The 24233-nt window shown below is 35.2% G+C and overlaps 2 protein-coding genes and 1 long non-coding RNA gene across 5 annotated transcripts in view; 1 reads left to right on the top strand and 2 right to left on the bottom strand.

The window, feature by feature from the left end:
- LOC127549688 (uncharacterized) overlaps positions 1 to 7792 on the bottom strand; it is a 75750-nt gene extending 67958 nt beyond the window's left edge. Inside the window, exon 1 of the long non-coding RNA XR_007950691.1 lies at positions 7716 to 7792. This is a non-coding gene — a long non-coding RNA (uncharacterized LOC127549688). The remainder of the gene's footprint in view (positions 1 to 7715) is intronic.
- A 4923-nt stretch (positions 7793 to 12715) lies between these two features.
- Positions 12716 to 17683, top strand: SRSF5 (serine and arginine rich splicing factor 5). 3 transcript variants are annotated; one of them, XM_051977912.1, is made up of 8 exons: positions 12721 to 12864; positions 13784 to 13928; positions 14255 to 14325; positions 14948 to 15046; positions 15135 to 15204; positions 16403 to 16476; positions 16612 to 16722; positions 16835 to 17683. In XM_051977912.1, the coding sequence occupies exons 2-8, from the start codon at positions 13803 to 13805 to the stop codon at positions 17079 to 17081; spliced, it is 798 nt and encodes a 265-aa protein (XP_051833872.1). In that variant the 5' UTR covers positions 12721 to 12864; positions 13784 to 13802; the 3' UTR covers positions 17082 to 17683. The 3 variants fall into 3 exon arrangements, with proteins under 3 accessions (XP_051833873.1, XP_051833872.1, XP_051833871.1); XM_051977911.1 differs by having other exon boundaries at positions 12725 to 12864; positions 16832 to 17683; XM_051977913.1 differs by lacking the exons at positions 16403 to 16476; positions 16612 to 16722; positions 16835 to 17683 and adding an exon at positions 15462 to 15984 and having other exon boundaries at positions 12716 to 12864.
- A 3230-nt stretch (positions 17684 to 20913) lies between these two features.
- Positions 20914 to 24233, bottom strand: part of SLC10A1 (solute carrier family 10 member 1) — a 57313-nt gene continuing 53993 nt past the window's right edge. Inside the window, exon 5 of the mRNA XM_051977903.1 lies at positions 20914 to 21312. Coding sequence (XP_051833863.1) covers positions 21224 to 21312 — 89 coding nt within the window. The 3' untranslated portion in view covers positions 20914 to 21223. The remainder of the gene's footprint in view (positions 21313 to 24233) is intronic.

The raw sequence follows: 24233 nt of genomic DNA on the forward strand, positions 1-24233 counted from the left end.
TTAACCTGTTTACAGATCAATTCTTTTTAATATTGGATATTATATATATATATATATATATATATTTTTAATTAAGCATGAGGATTATAGATTAAAGTTACAAGGAATCTTAGAAACCATTAAGGTCCATCCTTTCACTTTTTCAGATGAAAGAACTGAAGCTGAGAAATATTAAATGACCTGCTTATGATCACATAACCAGTGTGGCAGCATTAGAACTCAGGGTTTTTTGACTCCAAGCTGTGAATAGTTATTGAATTCTATTTGATTTATTCTAATTTTCAGAGAATCTGTTACAAAGGTAATATCTTCCACATTCAGTTCTATTCTTCTTCCAATTCTTTATTCAAGTGCTTATTTCATTTATAATTATTTTTAATCTAATGCTGCATTGTTTCTAGATATTTTTGTAATATTTCTGACCAAATATTTTTTTTTCCTGAAGTTCTGCTTATAGTTGTAGGGTAATTCTCTTTTGGGTTTTCTTCTTGAGTGACTGACTCATATTTCTTAATGGTTAATGACTTTTTCTATGTACTCATACATCCAGCTTCAATTCCTGATTTGTGGCTTTGTGTCAGGGTGAAGCTCTGTCCCCCATGAGTACTCTTAGATGGTATAGTCCGATCCTGCATGATTCTGACTTTCCTTTCCTAGATTTTGTTTTGTCTTCCTTTAATATGCCTGCACACAGAGCTCCAGTAGTCTTTTTTAGTGTTCCTAGTAAAGGATCTAAAAGTGGGTATCCCTCATTAGGGCACTATGGTGAACTTTCTTTCGCTCAGGTGCCTTATCCAGGAACTAGGTAATCTGTCTCTCTTGGTATTTCCTTCATCTGTGCACTGGATGTCCTTTCTTTAGGGCTTTCTAGATTATAGTATGGGTAGTCTTGCAGTTTCTTTGGTGCTTCTTAGTCATGATGCTGAAGCAGGATTTACCATTTGGGGTTCTTTTAAGGATTTTTTATTTACCTGACCTCATGCTGCTTTTCCTATCTTGGTTGTCTTTAGGGTTTTTTTTTTCTATTTTATAAATACCTCAGGACTGCAGTGTAAAGGTACAAATGTAATTCTTTCATATATTTGGAGAAAAAGATGTTTAAACAGTTTTTGAAAAAAAAAATTTCCCTATTTGTAGTCTTCCATTTTTCTCTTGGAATGCCCTTGGGATAACCGCTTGGATACCTTGCCATATTTCTAATTTTACAGTCAGTTTCTCTCTGCTTGATAGGTCCATAATATTCCTAATCATTCATAATTAATCTGTTAGATTTACAAGACAGTTTATATTCTAATTTGGTAATGCTTTTAGTAACTTTTAATTTGGAAAGTAATATATATCAGAAAATTGCTAATTGAGGCAATTTATGGGATGTTTTGGTTTCCTTGTTGTGGCACTTAGTTTACAATGGTTTAACTTCTGGAAGAAATTATTAGTGTTAATATAATTTCTGTTTTCCACTTCTCATTTTTAATATTTAAAAAACTTCTATAAAATTCAAAAGTAAATCTTTCATTTTAAAATTCTGATCACAGCTTTGATTAAAAGAGTAAGTTTTCCTCTTTATTTTTAATATTTGATTATATTTTAAATATTTAATATATTTGATTTTGATAGTGTTGTTTGGTGTTCAGTATGTTTAGTGTCTACCAATACCTCTTTGTGAAGAAAATGTGACATTGAGGCATGAGGCTTCTCTATAATCTAAAAGGCTTTAATCTCTTTGATTTCCTTTTCCTGAACCTTATTTTCCCATATATTTTTTCCAATCCTCCCCTTTCTTTTGAACTTAATATTAGAATATATTCATTTGATTTGCAGGGACTTAACAAATTCTTTATGGATTTTTTTCTACCACTTCATCTTTAGCAACCTGGTATGAAAATGCTATTATTTTCATCAAGGACTTTTTATAAATATTTATAATCAGTTCTACAATATATATAATGATCAAATAATATCTCATGAAGTAATGTTTCTTGTGGCCTCTGGACATATGATAAAAAACTCATTCTACCAATGCTTTTCTTTGGACTTATGAGTACCAAAGTACCTAATGAGTACTTATGAGCTATGACCTCCCATTTATTTACATCTTCCTTCCTGCTTCTGATTTCCTTTATTAAAAGAATGTAAAGATTTGTATTACTCTGCTCCTTCAACAATATGTTCATTTACTGTTGTGAACTAATTTATTCATTCCAGAGAACAATTTGGAACTATGTCCAAAGGGCTATCAAACTGTATCATATACCTTTTGATCCAACAGGGTCACTTCTGAGTCTGTATCCCAAAGAGATCATAAAAGAGGGGAAAAAACACACATATGCAAAAAATATTTGTAGCAGCAATTTTTGTGGTAGCAAGTAACTGGAAATTGAGTAAATGCCCAACAAATGGGGAATGACTGAATAAGTTATAGCATATGAATGTATGGAATATCACTGTTCTATAAGAAATGATGAGCAAGCTGATTTCAGAAAACCTGGAAAGACTTATATGAACTGATGCTGAGTGAAGTGAGCAGAATCAGGAAAACACTACACAATAACAGCAAGATACTATAAGGATCAATGATAAACTTAGTTCTTCTCAACAATAAGTTGATCCAAAATAATTTCAATAGCCTTGGATAGAAAATGCCATCTGCATCCAGAGAGAGAACTATAAAGACTGAATGTGAATTGAAGCACACCATTTTCTTTCTTTTTTTTTTAATTAAAGCTTTTTAATTTCAAAACACATGCATGGATAATTTTTCAACATTGATCCTTGCATAGCCTTGTGTTCCAAATTTTCTCTTACTTCCCCCCATTCCCTCTCCTAGATGGCAAGTAATCCAATATATGTTAAATCCAATGTATGTAAATATATTTGTACAACATCTTGCTGCACAAGAAAGATCAGATCAAAAAGAAAAGAAAATGAATAAGAAAACAAAACGCAAACGAACAACAACAAAAAGAATGAGAATGTTATGATCCACATTCAGTTCCCACAGTCCTCTCTCTAGGTTTAGATGGCTCTCTTCATCAAAAGATCATTGAAACTGGTCTCCATCATCTCATTGTTGGAAAGAGTCAAGTCCATCAAAATTGATCATCATATAATATTGTTGTTGCCATGTACAACGATCTCCTGGTTCTGCTCATTTCACTTAGCATCAATTCATGTAAGTCTCTTTAGGCCTCTCTAAAATCCTGCTGATTGCTTCTTTATAGAACAGTAATAGTCCATAACATTCATATACTATAACTAATGGGCATCTACTCAGTTTCCAGTAAAAAGAGGGCTGCCACAAACATTTTTGCACATGTAAGTCCCTTTCCCTCCTTTAAGATTTCTTTGGGATACAAGCAGAAACACTGCTGAATCAAAGTTTTGATATCACAGTTGAATAATTTTTTCATCATAGTTCCAAGTTGCTCTCCAAAATGGCTGGATCCATTCACAATTCCACCAATGTATTAGTATCTCAGTTTTCCCACATCGCCTCCAACATTCATCTTTATTTTTTCCTGTCATCTTAGCCAATCTGAGAAGTGTGTAGTGGTATCTCAAAGTTGTCTTAATTTGCATTTTTCTGATCAATAATGATTTAGAGCACCTTTTCATATGACTAGAAATGGTTTTAGTTTCATCTGAAAATTGTCTCTTTATATCCTTTGACCGTTTATCAATTGGAAAATGGCTTTAATTTTTATAAATTTGAATCAATTCTTTATATATATTAGAAATGAAGCCTTTATCAGAACCCTTAAATGTAAAAATGTTTTCCCAATCTATTGCTTCCCTTCTAATCTTGTCTGCATTAGTTTTGTTTGTATAAAAACTTTTTAGCTTAATGTAATCAAAATTATCTATTTGGCGTTTAATTATGAGTTCCAGTTCTTCTTTGGTCACAAATTCCTTCCTTCTCCACAGATGGAGGTAAATTATTCTTCTAATTTGCTTATCTCTATATCTAAATCACGAACCCATTTTGATTTGATCTTGGTATATGGTTTTAGGTATCAGTCAATTCCTAGTTTCTGCCATATTAGTTTCCAATTTTCCAGCAGTTTTTTGTCAAATAGTCATTTCTTATTCCAAAAGCTAGAGTCTTTGGATTTGTCAAACACTAGATTGCTATAGTTATTGACTATTTTGCCCTGTGAACCTAACCTATTTCACAGATTGACTACTCTATTTCTTAGCCAGTACCAAATGATTTTGATGACTGCTGCTTTATAATATAGTTTAAAGTCTGGCACAGCTAGGCCACTTTTGTTGGCATTTTTTTTTCATTAATTCCCTTAAAATTCTTGATCTTTTGTTCTTCAAGATGAACTTTGCTATTATTTTTTCTACATCTGTAAAATAATTTCTTGGGAGTTTGATTAGCATGGCACTAAATACATAGATTAATTTAGGTAGTATTGTCATTTTTATTATATTTGTTCGGCCTACCAGGAGTACTTGATATTTTTCCAACTGATTAAATCTGACTCTGTATGGAAATTAGTTGGAGTTGTGTTCATATAGTTCCTGACTTTCCCTTGGCAGATAGAATCCTAAATATTTTATAATATCAACAGTTATTTTGAATGTAATTTCTCTTTGTATCTCTTGCTGCTGGACTTTGTTGGTAATAAATGCTGATGATTTATGTGGATTTATTTTGTATTCTGCACCTTTGCTAAAATTGTGAATTGTTTCTAGTAGTTTTTAGCTGATTATCTAGGATTCTCTAGAAATACCATGAAAACATCTTCAAAGAGTAATAATTTGGTTTCCTCATTACCTACTCTAATTCCTTTAATCTCTTTTTCTTCTTATAACCAATGCTAACATTTCTAATAAAATATTGAATAGTAATAGTGAGAGTGGGCAGCTTCATTTCACTCCTGATCTTATTAGGAATGGTTCGTTATTCCCATTATAAAAGAGAAGCACACCATTTTCAAAAAAAGCTTTTTCAGGATGATTTCAGAGAAGCCTGGAGAGACTTACATGAACTGATGCTAAGTGAAATGAGCAGAACCAGGATATTATTATACACGGCAACAACAAGACTACATGACGATCAATTCTGATGAACATGGCTCTCTTCAACAATGAAATGATTCAAACCAGTTGTAGGTGTTCAGTGATGAAGACAGCCATCTACACCCAGAGAGAGAACCATGGAAACTGAGTGTGGACCACAACATAGCATTCTCACTCCTTCTGTTGTTATTTGCTTGCATTTTGTTTTCTTTCTTAGGTTTTTTTCCCTTCTTAATTTTAGTGCCTTTCCTTTGTTAATTATGTCCTATTTATCCTATATATAGATTGCTTTGTATCTACTTCTTTGCATGTTGTTTCCTTTATTACATTGTAAGCTCCTCAAGGACAGAGATTGTCTTTTGCCTTTTTGGTATCCCCAACTCTTAGCACAGTTCTTAGCACACAGCAGGCACTTAATAAATATTTAATAAACTGAATACATGGAGATACTGAATCAGAGAGATAGTATGACATCTGAAGTCTCTATAGGATATTAGCATCAGAAACTTAGAAAGTAACTAGACTTCCCTCAATTCCTCACTTCCTGTCCTATACACATTCACTTTTGTACTATTCTGGTGTTCTAAGTCTGTGTCTCCCCAAATTGCTTATCTACCTTTCTATAGTACTATATAACTTTTAGGAGCAAGAGCTAAAAGATACTGAAACTAGTTCTGTTGTCCTTGAGATGGTTTTGTATGAAAGAACTGGGTAGATAAAATCATTTTGGTAGTATCTTTTAGCAAAACAGATTTTTAAAAAATTTATAACTTGCTTTATATATTAAACAGTTTGGTTTATTTTATAGATAAGGATATTGGCATTTAAGGACATGAAATGATACATATTTAGCAAGAATGAGAGGCAGGACCTGAACTTAAGTTTTGTGACCATGAGCCCAGCCTAGACTTTGAAGTATTAAGGATAAAGGCAGTCAATCCAAGACAAATCAGCTTCCCCATATAGTATGTAGGGGATACATCAGCTTCCAGGTTAGATAGAAGAGAATGCTCAAAAAGTTCCACCAGGGAATTTTGTGATAAAATTAGGCATTCCCCATCAAGGCCAGAGTTACAGAAATAGCAAATTCTTGGGTAATTCACAAGAGGGAGAGAACATATCCTGTTGAGGAGGTAGAATAAAGCAGAAGACGCCTGGAATCATGGACCCTAGGCTCCAAGACTGACATTGCATACAACTGCTGGGCAATCTTTAGCAAATGAGCATCAAGAGCTTCATTTTCCTCAATTGTAAAATGAGGGGGACAGACTAGATGACTTTGGAGGCCATTTCAGCTCTAAATCCTATGATTCTGTGATTAGGATTGGGAATTCTGTTGGTTACCTAGAAGATATTAAGGTTGTACAAATAAATTACAGTATAGTATTCCCTGGATAAAATTATCTTAGTATAAAATAATAAAATACAAAGAATAGCTCAATAGCAGTTGTATACAACCTGTATTAAAATGTTCAATGTAAAAATATCTTTTAAAGAAGATGAATATTCTGAAAGTCAGCAGACTAGAACTTGGCTGGGCCACACCAGCCAAGTTCCATAAAGAAAGATTTTTCTACCCACATCTCCCCTCCCTTAAAATGACTGTAGGATCCCACAAAAGGGAGTAGAAAGAGGGAGAGTGCTATCTTAGGTCTGCAAGCACTATAATCGACTGTCAAGCACAGGCTAGTCCATGATTAAACTGATTTGTAGTTTTTCCTGTTAGAAATTAAAAATCTTGCCTAGAGTTTAGCCACTTAAAATACAACGTTCTGTACTTATACCAATTCCCCCTGTACTGACCAATTGTACTCCTCGATTTTGCCCTTATCTTCTTTATGGAACTTTGTGGCTTTGAAGTTTTCTCCCCTTAATCTTCTATTATTCTCTATTTTTGGCTATCACTCCTGGGCAAAAAGGAAAGTAAGGTAAACAGAGTCACCCTAAACTCAAATCCTAACAGTTGAAAATAATCATGTTAAATAGATTTTGCATGTTGGTAAACTTCTTATCTATATAAAATGTTATGAAAAGAATTGATGCTTATTTAAAAGTTGGGAATAAAATTTAATGTAACACACTTAGAAGTCATAAATAAATCAGGTTTTCACATTGCTAAACCAATCAACAAAATTCTTTAAGCCCACTACACCAAGGTGGAAGTTTAGTATCTCCTATAAGTCTTTAATATAACCTGTTGATAAGATTGATAGCCAAAAGAAGAAAAAAAAAGCAAATTATTTTGTTCAACAAATAAGGGATTATGCAAAGATAAATAAAAAACCTTCAGTTCAAAGCTTAATACCCATTGATCTGTGCCTGACATATGGTAAAGAACTTAAATGTTTGGTTGATTATTTAATTATCAATACATAGCAGAGAGGTGTTGAAAATATTGTCAGTATCCCTTAGCTGTTTCCACTTTTACTGTTGGTGCTTGAAAAGGCCATCTCAAGCTTTCTTGTGATTAGAATGCTAAAGAGCTTTGTCATTTAATTAAAATTGTCACCTTTGAATTTCTAGATTTGTGCTTTGGACAAACAATTGCTGGGACAGAGCCCTACCAGAACATGTTGCTCTGTTTTGCAGGAGGGGAGGGGAAAAGAAATCTGGGATACAAAGAAAGAACACTGGGAAATGAATATAAACTGCTTGCATTTTTGTTTTTCTTCCCGGATTATTTATACCTTCTGAATCCAATTCTCCCTGTGCAACAAGAGAACTGTTCGGTTCTGCACACATATATTTTATCTAGGATATACTGTAACCTATTTAAGATGTAAAGGACTACTTGCCATCTGGGGGAGGGGGTGGAGAGAGGGAGGGGAAAAATCAGAACAGAAGTGAGTGCAAGGGATAATGTTGTAAAAAAATTACCCTGGCATGGGTTCTGTTAATAAAAAGTTATTTAAATAAATAAATAAAAGGAATCTGGGATAAATTGGGATAATTTGAATAGTTAAAAAAAGACCATCTATCATAACTCCCACACACCCACAATTCTATCCCTTTTCCCCATAATTCTTCTTCATCTTTTCCACAAACCCTCCTGCACCCAAAAACAAACACTAATTAGAAGCTTTGGATACAACTGCAAACCTCAATATTTCCCTCTTTAAAATTAGGCATGGAACCACACTTAACACCATATATCAAGATAAGATCAAAATGGGTCCATGACCTAGGCATAAAGAACGAGGTTATAAATAAATTAGAGGAACATAGGATAGTTTATCTCTCAGACTTGTGGAGGAGAAAGAAATTTGTGACCAAAGATGAACTAGAGACCATTACTGATCACAAAATAGAAAATTTTGATTACATCAAATTAAAAAGCCTTTGTACAAACAAAACTAATGCAAACAAGATTAGAAGGGAAGCAACAAACTGGGAAAACATCTTCACAGTTAAAGGTTCTGATAAAGGCCTCATTTCCAAAATATATAGAGAACTGACTCTAATTTATAAGAAATTAAGCCATTCTCCAATTGATAAATGGTCAAAGGATATGAACAGACAATTTTCAGAGGATGAAATTGAAACTATTACCACTCATATGAAAGAGTGTTCCAAATCACTATTGATCAGAGAAATGCAAATTAAGACAACTCTGAGATACCACTACACACCTGTCAGATTGGGTAAGATGACAGGAAAAAATAATGATGAATGTTGGAGGGGATGCGGGAAAACTGGGACACTAATGCATTGTTGGTGGAGTTGTGAACGAATCCAACCATTCTGGAGAGCAATCTGGAAATATGCCCAAAAAGTTATCAAATTGTGCATACCCTTTGATCCAGCAGTGTTTCTATTGGGCTTTTATCCCAAAGAAATACTAAAGAAGGGAAAGGGACCTGTATGTGCCAAAATGTTTGTGGCAGCCCTGTTTGTAGTGGCTAGAAAATGGAAAATGAATGGATGCCCATCAATTGGAGAATGGCTGGGTAAATTGTGGTATATGAACGTTATGGAATATTATTGTTCTGTAAGAAATGACCAGCAGGATGAATACAGAGAGGCTTAGCGAGACTTACATGAATTGATGTTAAGTGAAATGAGCAGAACCAGGAGATCATTATACACTTCGACAACGATATTGTATAAGGACATATTCTGATGGAAGTGGATTTCTTTGACAAAGAGACCTAACTGAGTTTCAATTGATAAATGATGGGCAGAAGCAGCTACACCCAAAGAAAGAACACTGGGAAATGAATGTGAACTATCTGCATTTTTGTTTTTCTTCCGGGTTATTTATACCTCCTGAATCCAATTCTCCCTGTGCAACAAGAGAACTGTTCGGTTCTGCAAACATATATTGTATCTAGGATATACTGCAACATATCTAACATATATAAGACTGCTTGCCATCTAGGGGAGGGGGTGGAGGGAGGGAGGGGAGAAATCTGAACAGAAACGAGTGCAAGGGATAATGTTGTAAAAAAAATTACCCTGGCATGGATTCTGTCAATATAAAGTAATTATTAAATAAAATAAAATAAAATATTAAAAAATATTTCCCTCTTTAAAAATAGCAAATAAATACTCAGAACTCACTTTGGCAATTTAACTTTTGTTAACTATAATCAGAGATTATTATAGGGATAGAGAGCTGCTGATATTAGTAAAAATAGCAAATCCATTCAGTTGAAAAATGGGGAGAAGGATTCCTAATAATGTCTCCATTTAAAAAAATCAATACTATATTTCTACCGAACAGAGAAAGCGAGGTTAGTATTTTCTAACTTTTGATTAACTTTTCTCTAAAATTCCAAAATTGCTCTAACACTTTAGGGCAGTGTTTCTCAAACTGTGCCAATACTCTAAGGTTTGTTAAATTAAGTTTATGTCATTTGTTAAAAAGCATTAAAACAACACTTTAAGAGAATTTCACAAAGGTTCTGCTAAAATTTTGCTTAAACTGAAACATTCTACTACTATAGAAAATTTTGATTACCATTGCTCTAAGGAATGAGAGTGAGAAAATATTTAAACTAAATTTGGAAAGAGTATTATGGCCTTTGGTGGAGAGAAATAGTTAAAAAGCCAAAATCTGTTTGCTATAGCTAAATGTGAACAAAAATCTTAAAACAAGAGTGACAATAAATGAGTTGCAATTCTTTAGGGAGAACTTTGTGGAGCAAGGGAGCATTTATAACAGAAGAAAAAAGAATTTTTTGTCTTTTATAGCCCCATATGACAAGGAAGGGAGGGAAGGAAAGAAAAACCTGGAGAGCATCCATGATGAAGGAAATCAAGAAAGTAGAGGATTGTGAGAACATTGATGGAAAAAAATTGGAGAGAAGAAACCTAGAGAAGAGTTTTGAAGACTTTGCCATATAAAAAAGAGATAACATATATTAGTTTGGCTTGGCTTCAAACAATTAGTAGAGAAAAAGCAAATTTAGTCTCAAGATGAGGAAAAGTTTCTTAGCTATTCAAGTTGTCCAGAAATGTAATGGCTTAACCAAATAGCTTAGCAAAAGTGAAGACTATCATTATTTTCTGAGGAGGTTTTGGACAAGGACTCCCACATCCTTTCCAGTAGAGAGATTTTGTGACATTTAATCTATTTTGCAAATGTAAACATCTAGCTTCTCAATAGCTTAAAAGTAAATAGAATTAGAAGGACTGAGAAGAGATAGTTAAAAAAGAATAATTTGCAATACCAAGTGTGTGAGAAAAGATAAGACTAGCAGTCCAGGACCTAGTGATTTGATTGGCAAGATAACCACAAAACATGGATGACAAGTCAAGGTCAATACAGGACTTCTCAAACTTTTTCCATTCTTGACCCCTTTTCACCCAAAATTTTTATGTGAACCTGGGTATATACATATATAAAATAAGTATACAAATCAAACGATAACTGATAATTAATCATTTCTTGACCCCCCCTCCCACCCATATTTGTTTGGAACTACAATTTAAGAAGCAGGAATTTAATACATGAAAGACTAACAAGCATATAGTGGATATTTCTCTGCATGTTTGGAGACTTGGTAATCTGCTGGCTGTCTCTGAGAATGAGTGAATTAATGGGTAAAGATTAAACAAAGTGGCAAGAAAGCAGACAAATATTCAGTACTCAGAAATTAAAAGGAACAAAGCAATAATAACAAAGCTCAACAGTCTTTAAGAATCCCTGTTCTTATTTTTCTTTTTCAAAACATTAAAATCATAAACTTAAGTTTAAGATAGATGGCACTTTCAGAAGGACCCTCACTTTTCTTTTGCAAAGCATTAAGTAGTTAAGCATTAAGGTTAAAGTAATAAATATGTCTCTTAAGGTAAATTTGTTGAAGCATGGGTTAAGAAAATCAAAGCAAAACATGTCATTTAGGACAATTACTTGAGAATATATAAAATAAGAGTTGATCTGGATAATCTTTAAGGCTCCTTTCAACTTTAAATCCTGTATTAAGTAAAAATATCATAGTTTATCATAAGACTCTTGAAACAGTTCAACTGGTTGGAAATTGAACAAGTCTGACGAAAGATAAAAAGAATGTAATTGTTATGACATCTAGAGTTACAGCCTGCTATTGTTTGATGTAGGGAACAACTTTATGGAGGGAATATGTCAAGAACTAAATTTGGAGCCAAAGGATCTGAGTTTGAAACCCAGCTCTGTCCTTCACAATATGTGTGACCTTATATGACCGCTTGATGAGAGTGAGTAGATGATTTGCTGGGTCTCTAAACAGATCTAATTCTGATATTTTTCCAGGTGAATTTAAAATGTCACATGGAGTTAAAGACTACTAGAAATTTTGTGGGAAGCTTGAGTTTCTTGTTCATGGCTTTAGAAAAATTTTTGATTTTGTGCAAAAAGAAAAGAAAGAGTTTTACTGAAAGATTTCCATAGGGGTATTCCACAGTCAGAATCAGACTCAGTATTTCATTGTGCTTTGAAATGGGGCCTAGATAATTGAAAGGTTGTCCAGTGGAATTCTATTCATGGGAGGCCATAAAGAACTTCATAATTATCGATGAAATTACAAGATCCATCAAAACCATCAAAGTGGAAAAGGGAATGGATTTGTTTTTGGACGCACAAATTCAGGAGAATGTTTGGGTAAACTGCAAAGGCAGTTTGAGGATTGACATAAGGAAAAACTTACTAACAAAATTATCCTAAAAGGCAATAATGGTAGAGGTAGTGGATTCCACTTGACTTCACTGGAGATCTTCAAGAGCTGGAGTAGGGAAGATCCCCAATCTTCCACTTTCCACTTCTAAATTGTTTGAGCTCTCTTCCTTCTAAATTTCTCTAGTTCTACCTCGTTTTTTTGAGATTTAAATTTCTCGGCAGAACGGTGTTTCGCTTTTGTCTCTGTCCTCAGGGGCGAAAGCAGAATCCAGCATACAGGAGCCGCTTCAAGAATATAGAATTGAACAGTTAAAAGAAAGGGACACTAGAAGATTCTCAGTTTCCTAACCTTGCAACTTACAGTTACAACCACACCCGCGAACGCCCGCCCTTCCACTTCCTCCCTTTTTTCCTCCACGGAAGATTGGCTTTTGGCCCCGCCCCTGAGCAGCTCCAGGTCGCTGAGACAGAGGAGGAGGAGCCTCCTACCTTTCCGCCAGTTTCTTAAGCATAAAAATGCCCAAGACGGTCACGTGCTTCCTTGGGGCGGCACCGGAAGTGACGCCTCTAAGCACCTTCCATTTTGTGGAACGCCCTAGTTGTAAAGTGCGTCAGTTGCAGAAGGACTTTGTCTGAATAAGTTCGTGTTCTCCGACCTTACGTTATCTGGTGGACTTTCGAGCGCTCCGTTGTCTTATCTCCGGCGGATTTAACGCTGTATCTCCTGCCCATTTAGATTGGTAAGCTACCGGCTTTCTAAGGAAAAATAATACCTTTTAGAATTATTGTTGCTGCTCTGGTAGCTGTCTTCACTTAGTCACAGTTAAGGAAAGATACTGGGGAGTACCCTGTGTATTTCTTGCGAGAAATAATACATTCTCGCCCTTTGGGCCTGAAAAGGACCTAAGGATTGCCGCCCGGAAGTGTGTATCGAATATTTTCAGAGGCCTGAAGGGGTATTGGGGAGGCATCCGTTATTTTTGTGTCTTTTCCCCCATTTTATCTTAACGCAGGAGTCTTAGTGTTAAGATCTAGGAGACAAACTTTTACGACCTTTAGTTCACTGGGCCACTTTAACGTTTTGAACGTTAGGTGGGTCAGTTGATAACGTTAATGGGGGAGGGGAGGGTGGAGTGAAATTTGCGCGCGCAACTCCAGTCCCATCCCCGCCCGGACGCCATTTTGTGGTTCTAAGGGATTTGTTTGCTTACTGCGCACGCGCTAGCATCGCGTGATTCGAGCCTTCCATTTGGCTGTGACGCTTTGGCAGCCGAAGAGCTCACGCGGCTGTTCGAGATTGGCCCCGAGAATGCGGAGGGTGTAGTCTATGCTCCTCCTTCGGTTCTCGGTCTTTCCAACTGCGGCAGAGGGAAAGGAAGGGAAGGAAAGGGAAAGGGAGGTGCGCCTGCGCAATCAGACCTCAGTGGGCGTTGCGGCTGCTACTGCAGTGTCTAGGAGTGAAGAGTGACTGCGGTAGGGAGTCTAAATCCTTTCTACGGGAGTTTTTTCCTTTTCTTATTTATGCCTGCTGGTAAACCATGATTAGCTTGTAGATTAGCCAAGACCCCGAATAATCTTAGACATTTATACAAGCACCCTGTTTGGTAAGGATGACATTCCTTTTAATTTTATAACTAATGTATCATTTCTTCCTAAAAGGAATCGAAAGTGGGACACCATGAGTGGCTGTAGAGTATTCATCGGAAGACTAAATCCGGCAGCCCGGGAAAAAGATGTAGAAAGATTCTTTAAAGGATATGGACGGATAAGAGATATTGATCTGAAGAGAGGCTTTGGATTTGTGGTAGGTTATCTTGAGTAAAAACCTTTTCTAGTAAATTTTTTTTAAAAATACAAACTGTTCTAATTCTAAATAACTTTGCTGAAGCCAGGCAAATTTAATGTCAAGGAAAATGTTAATGCAGCCTTTAAAAAGTTCTTGAAAAAAAATTGCAAACTTAAGTTTATTAGAGTGCTGAATTACTACTGGCTCTGATGGATTATGTTAGATGCTATTTATGTTGATTTAATTCACTGACATTTAGGCAGTATTGTAAAGTTGCCTGGTACTTTACATGCTATCTTGATCATTTATCAGTGTTTAAATGGCTAAAATAATTGATTTCTTAGGAATTTGAGGACCCAAGAGATGCTGATGATGCTGTTTATGAACTTGATGGAAAGGAACTCTGCAGTGAGAGGTAGTACTTTTTATTTAAAGGTTAGGGCTGGATTTGGGTTCAACACCCGACTGTTTTAGACTCCTAATACTATATAAAATTGAAGAGTTTAGATCATAATTGACCTAGAAAATAACTTCAGATTTAAGTCAGATCCTGTAAAATCACATTAATTAACACTTGTTTTTGTTAGATGAATGTAAGACAAATTTAAGTAGTGTTCTTGGCAATGCGGTTTGGTAAAACATAAATTGGCATAACTCAAAAAAAAAATTTGAATTTAAAGAAAGTAGCCTAAAGGATCACCAACAAAACTTTTTTTCAATGGCCAAATGAACTAATAAAGCTTAATTTTCTGTGCGTTTTTACAGAAGTCCTAATTTAATTATTTTACAAATGTGTTCATAATATCTACATACTAAACAAATGCTGAGGAGTATGTTGCAAAATGGATAGTTATCTTGAAGTCTGAAGAAAAAGCCTTGGTTTGATTCCAGAACTAGTTCTGTAGCCATGATTAAAATGCTTAAATTTTTAATGGAGTTTAACATCAATAGTATCAACATGTACTGGATTAAATGATAATGTATATGTCAATACTTAGAGTGAAGTGAGCATTATTAAAATGTTTTATTTATTCTAGGGTTACAATTGAACATGCCAGAGCTCGATCTCGAGGTGGACGAGGAAGAGGGCGATATTCTGATCGTTTTAGTAGCCGTCGTCCTCGAAATGATAGGAGGTAGGAGTTTTCCTGAGTAAAGATTTTCTAGGATATGTAAACAATTCCCTTAAAAGCCACAAATTTTCCATTATAATTGTTTTTTCAGAAATGCCCCACCAGTACGAACAGAAAATCGTCTTATAGTTGAGAATTTATCTTCTCGAGTCAGCTGGCAGGTTTGTTGAAATAAGGTTTAAAACTTCTTTAATATTTAAAAAAATTAATGGGTAGTTAATAATTAAACCTTTTACTAAAGTAGTTTTATCTTAAAATATGAACTTAACTGGACTTCTATAATATCATTAAACTATTTAACATAATTGGGGGATATTTCAAGCCTAGAATAATGATAGTGATCAAATGTAAATGTTTTTGAGGATTTTTCTTGTTTTAAAATCAATTTTAACCAAATATTAAACCCTTTATTTGCCAGCCTATCTGTGTCGTTGGCCTTATGACGAGGAGTGCCTGTGGGTTATCCTAATCGTTCTGTCTTGGTCACTCTTGGTTGGGCCTGGTTGACTTTGCCAGTCAGCTCCTACAGTGATCAGTTGGCCACCTCTAGATCTGTGTTTGCCGGTCTAGACGTAATCGGTGCACTTCCTTAAAGTGCCAGGTTGCAGCGATCCCCGAGATAACGAGATCTGATCCCTAAGTTGAGAGCTGTCCTCCTGTAACGCTTCCGAATAAGAGGTCCTGGTCGAAAAGAGTTGAAAGATACGAAATTAGGTGGTCGTTGGAATCCTGATCGCAGTAAAGTGGTCCTTGGTAACTTCACAAGAGTAGAAAATGTCTGCATCCGTCAGTAGTCTGCTAATAGGGAGGGCTGTGCGATTTAAAGGCTTCCATCGATTGGGTAGTGTCCTTCAAGTGGGTGGCGAAGAGCCAGTCGGGCATATGTCATGACGGTATCTCCGAGCGATTAATGCAGTTTGCTGCTTGACTAGCCTAGGGAAATGTTAATAAAGGTAAAGTAAACTACGTTTTTAATGACATATGGGGCACAAAATAACTGGTGTCTTGTAAATGTTCTGTTTAAATATAAGACTTACTCTACCTCAGTCTTTACTTTACAAACATGTACTGTTAACTTTTTTTTTCTTTTTTATTTCTTTGTGCTGAGCTCAGTATAGACTAATACTTTAACGTTAAAATCCGAATTTTCCCCTTGCATTTTGCGTAAAGCAATATGCTATTTTCACTTATTTCGTGCCCTGATGTAGATAATTTTGAATTCTGATAGAATACAAGTGTGGTAAATGCCATGTTTGTACTTTATCTAACATCTTCTCTTTCAGTAGTCTTGTTTTATGCCATGTTATCTGTTTATATTCTTTTCGTTTTTCTTCGTTTAACATAATTGTCTTGTGTTAGGATCTCAAAGATTTCATGAGGCAAGCTGGGGAAGTAACCTTTGCAGATGCTCATAGACCAAAATTAAATGAAGGGTAGGTAAAACTTTTGAAACTGAGAATGTATGCTTGTGAATTATGTAAATCAGATTTTACCAAAAATCTTATCAAATGCAACACATAAGTATATATTCTGTGATAATTAACAGAATCAATAAACCTTCTCCCTAGGGTGGTTGAGTTTGCCTCTTACAGTGACTTAAAGAATGCTATCGAAAAACTTTCTGGAAAAGAAATAAATGGAAGGAAAATTAAACTGATTGAAGGCAGCAAAAGGCACAGGTATTTTTTTCCCAAATGTTTTAATTTTCTGCTATTTTAAAGCAATTTGACAAAAATATGTGGGGGTGGGGCCTTATACCTACTAACTAGCTATTTTATTTAATATTAGTAGGTCGAGAAGCCGATCACGTTCCCGTACTAGGAGCTCTTCTAGATCTCGGAGCCGTTCTCGTTCTCGGAGCCGCAAATCTTACAGCAGGTCCAGAAGCCGGAGTCATAGCAAATCCCGATCTGTTAGTAGGTCACCTATGCCTGAGAAGAGTCAGAAACGTGGCTCTTCAAGTAGATCTAAATCTCCAGCATCTGTGGATCGCCAGAGATCCAGATCTAGGTCTAGATCTGTTGACAGTGGCAATTGAACTGTAAATAACTTGCCCTGGGGACTTTTTAAAAAAAAAAAAAAAGACAAAAAAAGTCAAACCATACTTGCTAAAAATTCTGGTAAGTATGTGCTTTTCGGGGGGGAGGGGCGGGAGGAGGGAGATTGGAGGGGGGCTGGAAATCTTTGTAGATGTGGACCACCAAGGGTTGTTGAAAACTAATTGTATTAAATGTCTTTTGATAAGCCTTCTCTGCTCACATTTTTGTGAATGTCTGAAGTGTATAGTTATGTATATTGATTGCTCTTTTATAACTAGAGCAACTTTCATTTTTTGTACTAAAGAAATAATTTGAACGTTTTAGTTCCTAGTTTACTGGAATATGTGAGTGGCAATTCAGAAATTAGTTTAATGCCTTTATAATTAAACTAATGGCTTTGGACACTTAAAAAGCTCTACATCTGCTGTATATAAAGCTTATTTTAAGTGGGTTTTGGGTGTTGTGTGTTGTTGTTTTTTTTTCCTCCCTCACCCCCCTTTGTGTGGGGAACAAGAATATGTTCCCACCCACCCTTGCACAACTATAAAAGACAGCACATTAAAGTTGCTGTTACTGTTGGTAATAAAATTTGTAAAAATTGTCTGGTTCATTTGATTGAGACTTCTAAAGCATTTTCCCTGTTAATATTCAAACTTGATCTTTTCTGAGAAGAGTTTGGCACTCAAGGGGAGAAGAGTTTCTTGAATCAGAATTTTAAGGGGTACAATTGATGAATTTCATTTCTTAGCTCAACCCATTTAAAAAAGATAAAAGGGGGGCATCCTCATCCCCCCAAAAAACTAGACCCAATTGAATTTAGTACAAAGTCATAGTATTCATATTAGATGGTAATAGTGTTCAATGGTTTTTAACTTTTTTTTTTTTTTTAATTTTTAAAATTGAGGTAGTTTCTAGAACTCAATAACAATTCTACTCAGAAGGGAGGGAAAGGGGGAAAATGGTAAAAAGATGTGACAGTAGAATGTGTTAAGAAAGTACATAATTTTCCAAAGTACTTGACATTTAAAATGTGGAAATGCTATCTCAACTTAAATGGAAGAAGTGAGATGAAATAAATCGCACTAAGGGGGATTTTGAGGTTCCTTACAGGAAACATTTGAAAGGAGCCAAGGTATTAGGAGGTAGGTGGTATATATGTGAGTCACAGATTGTTAGGCACATAAGTGATAAGGTAGCTTAGGAAACCACCATATTAAGAGAATGTTAGTTTGGATGGTAGCTGTGAGGCTTTCTCTGATATTAGTAATTATTTTCAAAAAGTTTTGCTTGCTGACTTACTGATTTCTATTGAGCCTTGGAGTGTAACCCCTTGAAGAAAAACAGGACATACATTCCCAGCACACTAGCTTTAAAAAATAAGCCAGATAACTTGATTGGAGTGAGACATTTTAGTTTTGTCAACTTGATAGGATTATATTTGCTTCTCCATATCTGGATAAACTTAGTTGTATGAACATGTAACACTATAGCTAACTTCTGTGTAATGCTACATATTCAAATGATGGTCATTTGAGATCAATTTAAAAGCTAGAGTCAGGTTCTTGTTTTTGTTGTTTACCTTGTTAGCAATAAGACTACTTTTTGCATTTACTTTGATATCTCTAGAATATACCTTTATATTCCCCATAAATTTGATAGTCAAATATTAAAAGTATGCAGGAAAGGTTTTAAATTTTCCTCATTTCACCCTAAACTGACTTGGCTACCTACCTAGCAGAAGTGGTTTTCCCGATCTACTATTGTTCTGATGACTTCAGTTAATGGTACTGACTGATCAGGCATACTCATCTTGTCAGTCATGCTTTAGTAAATATCTTTGTTGCCCACCTGCCATTTCCTTGGAATTTAACTAATTTGTCTAATTCACATGGAATCGACACCAAAAGGTAAATTTAATTTTCCGTACGCTATTCCAAATAATCAGAAGCAGGTGCTCCCTGAGAAGGTCCTACTTGCCTTCATTTCACAACTCTGAAGAGGTGATCCCATTTGTTAACTTTAGTTGACTTTTTAATCATAACCTGAGGTTCTCAGACTTAAGTTTATTGGCTTTTTCTTCATGCTTTAACAAGCATAACCTATATCTTAAAGTATCCAGAATCTCGTTTTTTTCTCAGCCAAAATTCCATCATTCAGTTTCCTCCAAATTCCTTAGTTCTTCAAGGAATTGATCTTTTTTCCTAGGCCGCCTTGTCTTGAATTTTTTGACCATGCACTCCTAAAAATTCTACATTTCTCACAATTTGCTACTTTTTCTGGGTGGGTTTTCTGCTCATTAATTTCCAGCCCTTAATTTCTGACAGTAAATGCTTTTTAACAGTTGATCTGTTTACCAGCTCATTGCAGTCTCCAGTGTTATTCTTTATAACTGTTGGCAATATGCTTATTAGGTTTTAAAGTCTTATAATCCACATACCTGCTAATTTGACACAACATAGGTCCAAAAATGTGTCCTTGTTGCTCTTGCAGAATTCTGCATTTTAGAACCTGACCTAATGTGGTCAAATGTCCTTTTTTTCAAGTATATTTTGTATTTCCCTTTACCTTTTTAACCCCTTTTATTTCCTTCCTATTCCTGCCTTTGTATAATTGGGACCCCATGCCTGGTGGCTTAAGAAATCCATTTCATGTTTTTCTTCCTATATTGACTTTGTTGATAGCAATCTTAAATTACATTGTATACATTGTACTTTATATATGTTTTGTCAAAGTAGCGCAGGAAGGTAACTTGCATTTTTGTACCAACCAGTCCTGAGTACAGGCATTTAATAAGGTATTAGTGGAATTTCTTGAATTGTTATACTTTGTAAACATGTATAAAATATGTGGGAGAGGGCTGGGGAAAAAAACTAGTAGATAATTACATATTATATTTCCATCAACCTTCAGTTTGCGTACTCTGGTTGGTCCTACCCAAAAAGGGTGTTTTATTCAGCCTAGATGCTCTTCAAGGTCACAAATAAGATAAGGGGCTGGTGCGTGCTTGGAAGGGAATTGGGGCCTGTGTGAAAGAGTGAAGACGAACAAGCAATTCTGAGATAGGAGTGCATGAAGAGTAACAATGTATTACATCAATCTAAAAGTCCATTCTGCATAATTGTCTAGGATAAAAGTTAACTTTTCAGCAATGAAATTAGCATGCACTTGAGGTTAGTTGACTTTGGAAGCTTGTGAGCTCTACCCACCACATTTTAGAACCCAGGACTCCCTTAAAGGACCCACTGCAACTCTGAATTTGAGTCAACTAGAGCAAATGCTATATTGATGTGTATGTAATCTGTCCCCAAATGTAAAGGCAGGGGGGCTCTTTATGTTTGCTTTTTATTTCAGCAATTAGTGTAATTGTGACTGAAAGGCTTTAAATGCCAAAAATTTGTATTTAATTGCAGTGACTAAAAAGGATGTTTATCAGAGAACAATTGGCTTCTGTTAACGAATATCTGGAAACAGGTGTTAAAAGTGAACAACTTCAGAGAGCATCTCACATTTCCCTTGGCTGCTATAACTTTCTTGTCCTAAAAATACACAAATATGCTTTGGAGTTGGTTTTTAGAGTTAGTTATGAAAATAAACTTGAATGTTTAACAAAGGCAACCAAACAGATCAAATATAAAACAATTTGGGTGGTGAACTGCTAAAATAAAATGACTATTAGAATTTGTTTTTTGGTGTTACATTCCAAACATACCCTCCCCACCGAAGTATTTTGTCAAAAAAATTTTTTCACCAGTTCTAAGAACTGGTACTATCTGTTTAGAAGTTTTGAGGCAAAAGAAAGACAAAACTATTGAAATGAGAGTCTAGATATAGTTTTTCATAATAAACACTTAAAACTTTATATTTTACTGAACAAAAAAATTGCCAAATTCCATTAATCTCACTTTATTGTGTGTGGCCAGAAAAAGTTTCAGGTTATTGTTGGCTATTAAATAACATCTAGTACCATGATCAAGTGATCATGGTGGTTACAACTGGAATTGATTACAAAGGACACAGCAGAGTTTGCTCCTTATTTCAGATAATGCTGTTCTTTCTGTTGTGTACTTCATGCCTTGCTGCTAGCATTTGGGATGGCACTCTTGTAGATAAGATTTAGTTGCTTGTGAGGTAAGACTTAAGTTTAGGCCACGCTTGTACCATTGACCATAATTCTTGCTCCTGCTTCATTGGCAGTGTCATTTACAGCTGTGTAGATCATTTTTGTTGTATCTATTAAGGGGAATAAAAGGAAAAAAAATCACCAAATTAGACAACTTTATCCAAAAGCAGAGATAACATGTCAGGAGCAAGAAATCATACCCAAGAATGTGCCAATCTGTTAGAATCTATCCTGTATCACTTCCTCCTCTCTTTGAAGGTCTTTAGAGCAGAACAAAGGATGGAGATTGATTCCAATTACATCTTTAGGATCCAGGTGTGTATGTATATTCAGAAAAGTATGAAGCTGGATCTCATTTAATTGAATCTGTTCTTTCTAAGATTATGAAAATCTTAATTTTGAAATATTTTTTCTCGTTTTTCATTCTTTTGTGCTTTTCTACAACAAAGGACACTGATATCATCTTGTAGTACTCTTTCCTAGGTTTTTGTGATACTGCTCTGTTTTCCTTCTGTCTATATGGCGGCATATATATGTCTTCTATATTATCTATGAACCACCCTACCCTCATGTATGGGGGTCTCCTAAGACTTTGTTCTGGATTTCCTTTTCTCTCTCCACCCTCTCTGGGTGATCATAATTATCTCCTATGGGTTTAGTTATGCAAATAACTTGAGAGCTATATCCTAATCTCTTGAACTCCAACTTCTCCAACTAGACATTTTTCAAATAGATGTTCAATAGAGATCTCCATCCAGTTCAACAAGTATTTTTTTCTCAAACCTTCCCTTCTTTCTAACTATTCTTTTTCGGTAATGGGAGACATCTATCCTTTCCCATCTTTAATGTTTAGAATCTTGGAGTTATACTTAGTAGTTCTCTTACACAGCACTCTCTTTACTCCCATTTACATGGCAATTAGTTGCCAAATCTTGGCAATTCAGTGTCAAAGGAGATTTAATTTTATGTGTCCCCTTTTCTCTATTTACATGACCATTACCCTAGCTCACGCTCACTTGGACTACAGCAATAGCCTTCTAATTTGTTTAACTACATCCAGACTTGAATTCATTGTAATCCGTCCTCTTAAAATCTCAAAGTTGATATTCCCAAAGCACATGCTTTTATAGATGTATCTGTATCTGTTTTCCCCCTGCTCAGTGCTCTAGTGACTTTCTTTTGTTTCTAAGAAAATACAAATTCCTCTATTGGCATTTAAGGGCCAACGTGTCTCTAGTTTATCTTTCCAAGTTTTTACTGCACATTATTCTTTTTAATGTAATAAATGGTCTAAGGAGACAAGTCTACTTGCTGTTCCCTATCCAGGACATTCTACTGCCTGTCTCTGTGCTGTCTCATACCTAGATAAAATATATTCTTTCATTTTGGAATTTCTCTTAGAATATAGCTTCCTTCAGGGGTTCAAGTGACTAAATGTATCGTATTCTATCTGTTGTTAGCCAAACCTCTCTTTCCCCCTTCACCCTTCCCCCCAAAATTATTTTGTTAGGGTATACATGCCATTTCCCAAAAATTAAATCTCAAATCCTCAAAAGCAGGGATTTTGTTTTTATCTTAATGCCTGACACATAAAAGTTTGTTGAATAATTTTATGAAACAGAAACATCCCTGGAAATAGTAGTCTGGAACACATTTTTCAGACCCACTCTAACATGTCACACCTCTAAGGACATTCTATTGAGTTGTTTATGAGTTCAGGGTCATCTATTACCTTAACTTTGAGTCCTCAACAAGACTATTAATTGGTTTCTAGGTAACCAGAAAATTTGCTAATAAGGTTTTTTTTTTTTTATTGGTAGGCATTTTTGTTGCCATTTAGTGTGTTGGATATAGATCTAAGAAGACCTTAATTCAAATTCCTCCTCAGATACTAGCTGTGTGACAAGTCAAGGAATTAAATTTCCTCATTTGTAAAAGAGGAGGTCCAACTTGATGGCTTCTAACATTCATTCCAGCATTAAATCGATGAATCAATGAATCACACCTACCTATTTGGATGAGAAAGGATCCAGATGCCAGTGTCAGATTGCTCTGACTTCAGTTAAATCTAGTTATTAAACACTTTTAGATCATCACCTGACCATAAATGCTTAAAACATTATTTTAATCTTTAAGCTGACCATAAAAAATAGGTTTTTATTCTTTTGCTTGTCATTCACTTTCCAGCTATTTTTTGGATAGCCTTGCCAGCCAAGAAGCCTTTCTGCTGGGACCAGAAATCATGCCCTGGAAGTTTTAATTCTTATCCCAAGAATGGAACCCTAGGGTCCCACTGTCCTCATTGGTGACTTCTTAACCCAACACTTGCAGTTCAAATCTAGCCATCTCATCAACAGCAATATATGCTACATATACATAAACTTCTCTCCTACCTCCTCAGTTCCAGCTCTAGAATTGTAATATCTGCCATTGTTTCTGATGAGGGCATGTTAATCAACTTTTTGGTTCTATACACTAACTCTTAACATTCTGGACCAAAGTGCCCCCTTCCTGTTCTCCAGTCTCTATATGTGTTTTCCCCCCATTAGAATGTAATCTCTTAGGAATAGAGACAATTTTTGCTTTTGTATTTGTATCCTCAGAATAAGCTCTTGACACATAGTTTAGGATTTTTTCATTCATTTGTCTTTGGGTCATTAAATCACTCATTAAATTAACTTTTTTCCTGCCTCACATAGAAAACTTAAGGTATCTCTCTAAACTTCAATTTTTTAATAGCTTTTTATTTACAAGATATCTGCATGGGTAATTTTTCAGCATTGACAATTGCAAAACCTTTTGTTCCAATTTTTCCTTTCCTTTCTCCCACTCCCTCCCCCAGATGGCAGGTAGATCAATACATGTTAAATATATTAAAGTATATGGTAAATATAATATATGTATTCATGTCCATATAGTTACTTTCCTGCACAAAAAGAATTGGACTTTGAAATAGTGTACAATGAACTTGTGAAGGAAATCAAAAATGGAGACGGACAAAAATAGAGGGATTGGGGATTCTATATAGTGG

This window comes from Antechinus flavipes, chromosome 2 (genome assembly GCF_016432865.1).
Source record: "Antechinus flavipes isolate AdamAnt ecotype Samford, QLD, Australia chromosome 2, AdamAnt_v2, whole genome shotgun sequence".
In the NCBI taxonomy this organism is placed as follows: domain Eukaryota; kingdom Metazoa; phylum Chordata; class Mammalia; order Dasyuromorphia; family Dasyuridae; genus Antechinus; species Antechinus flavipes.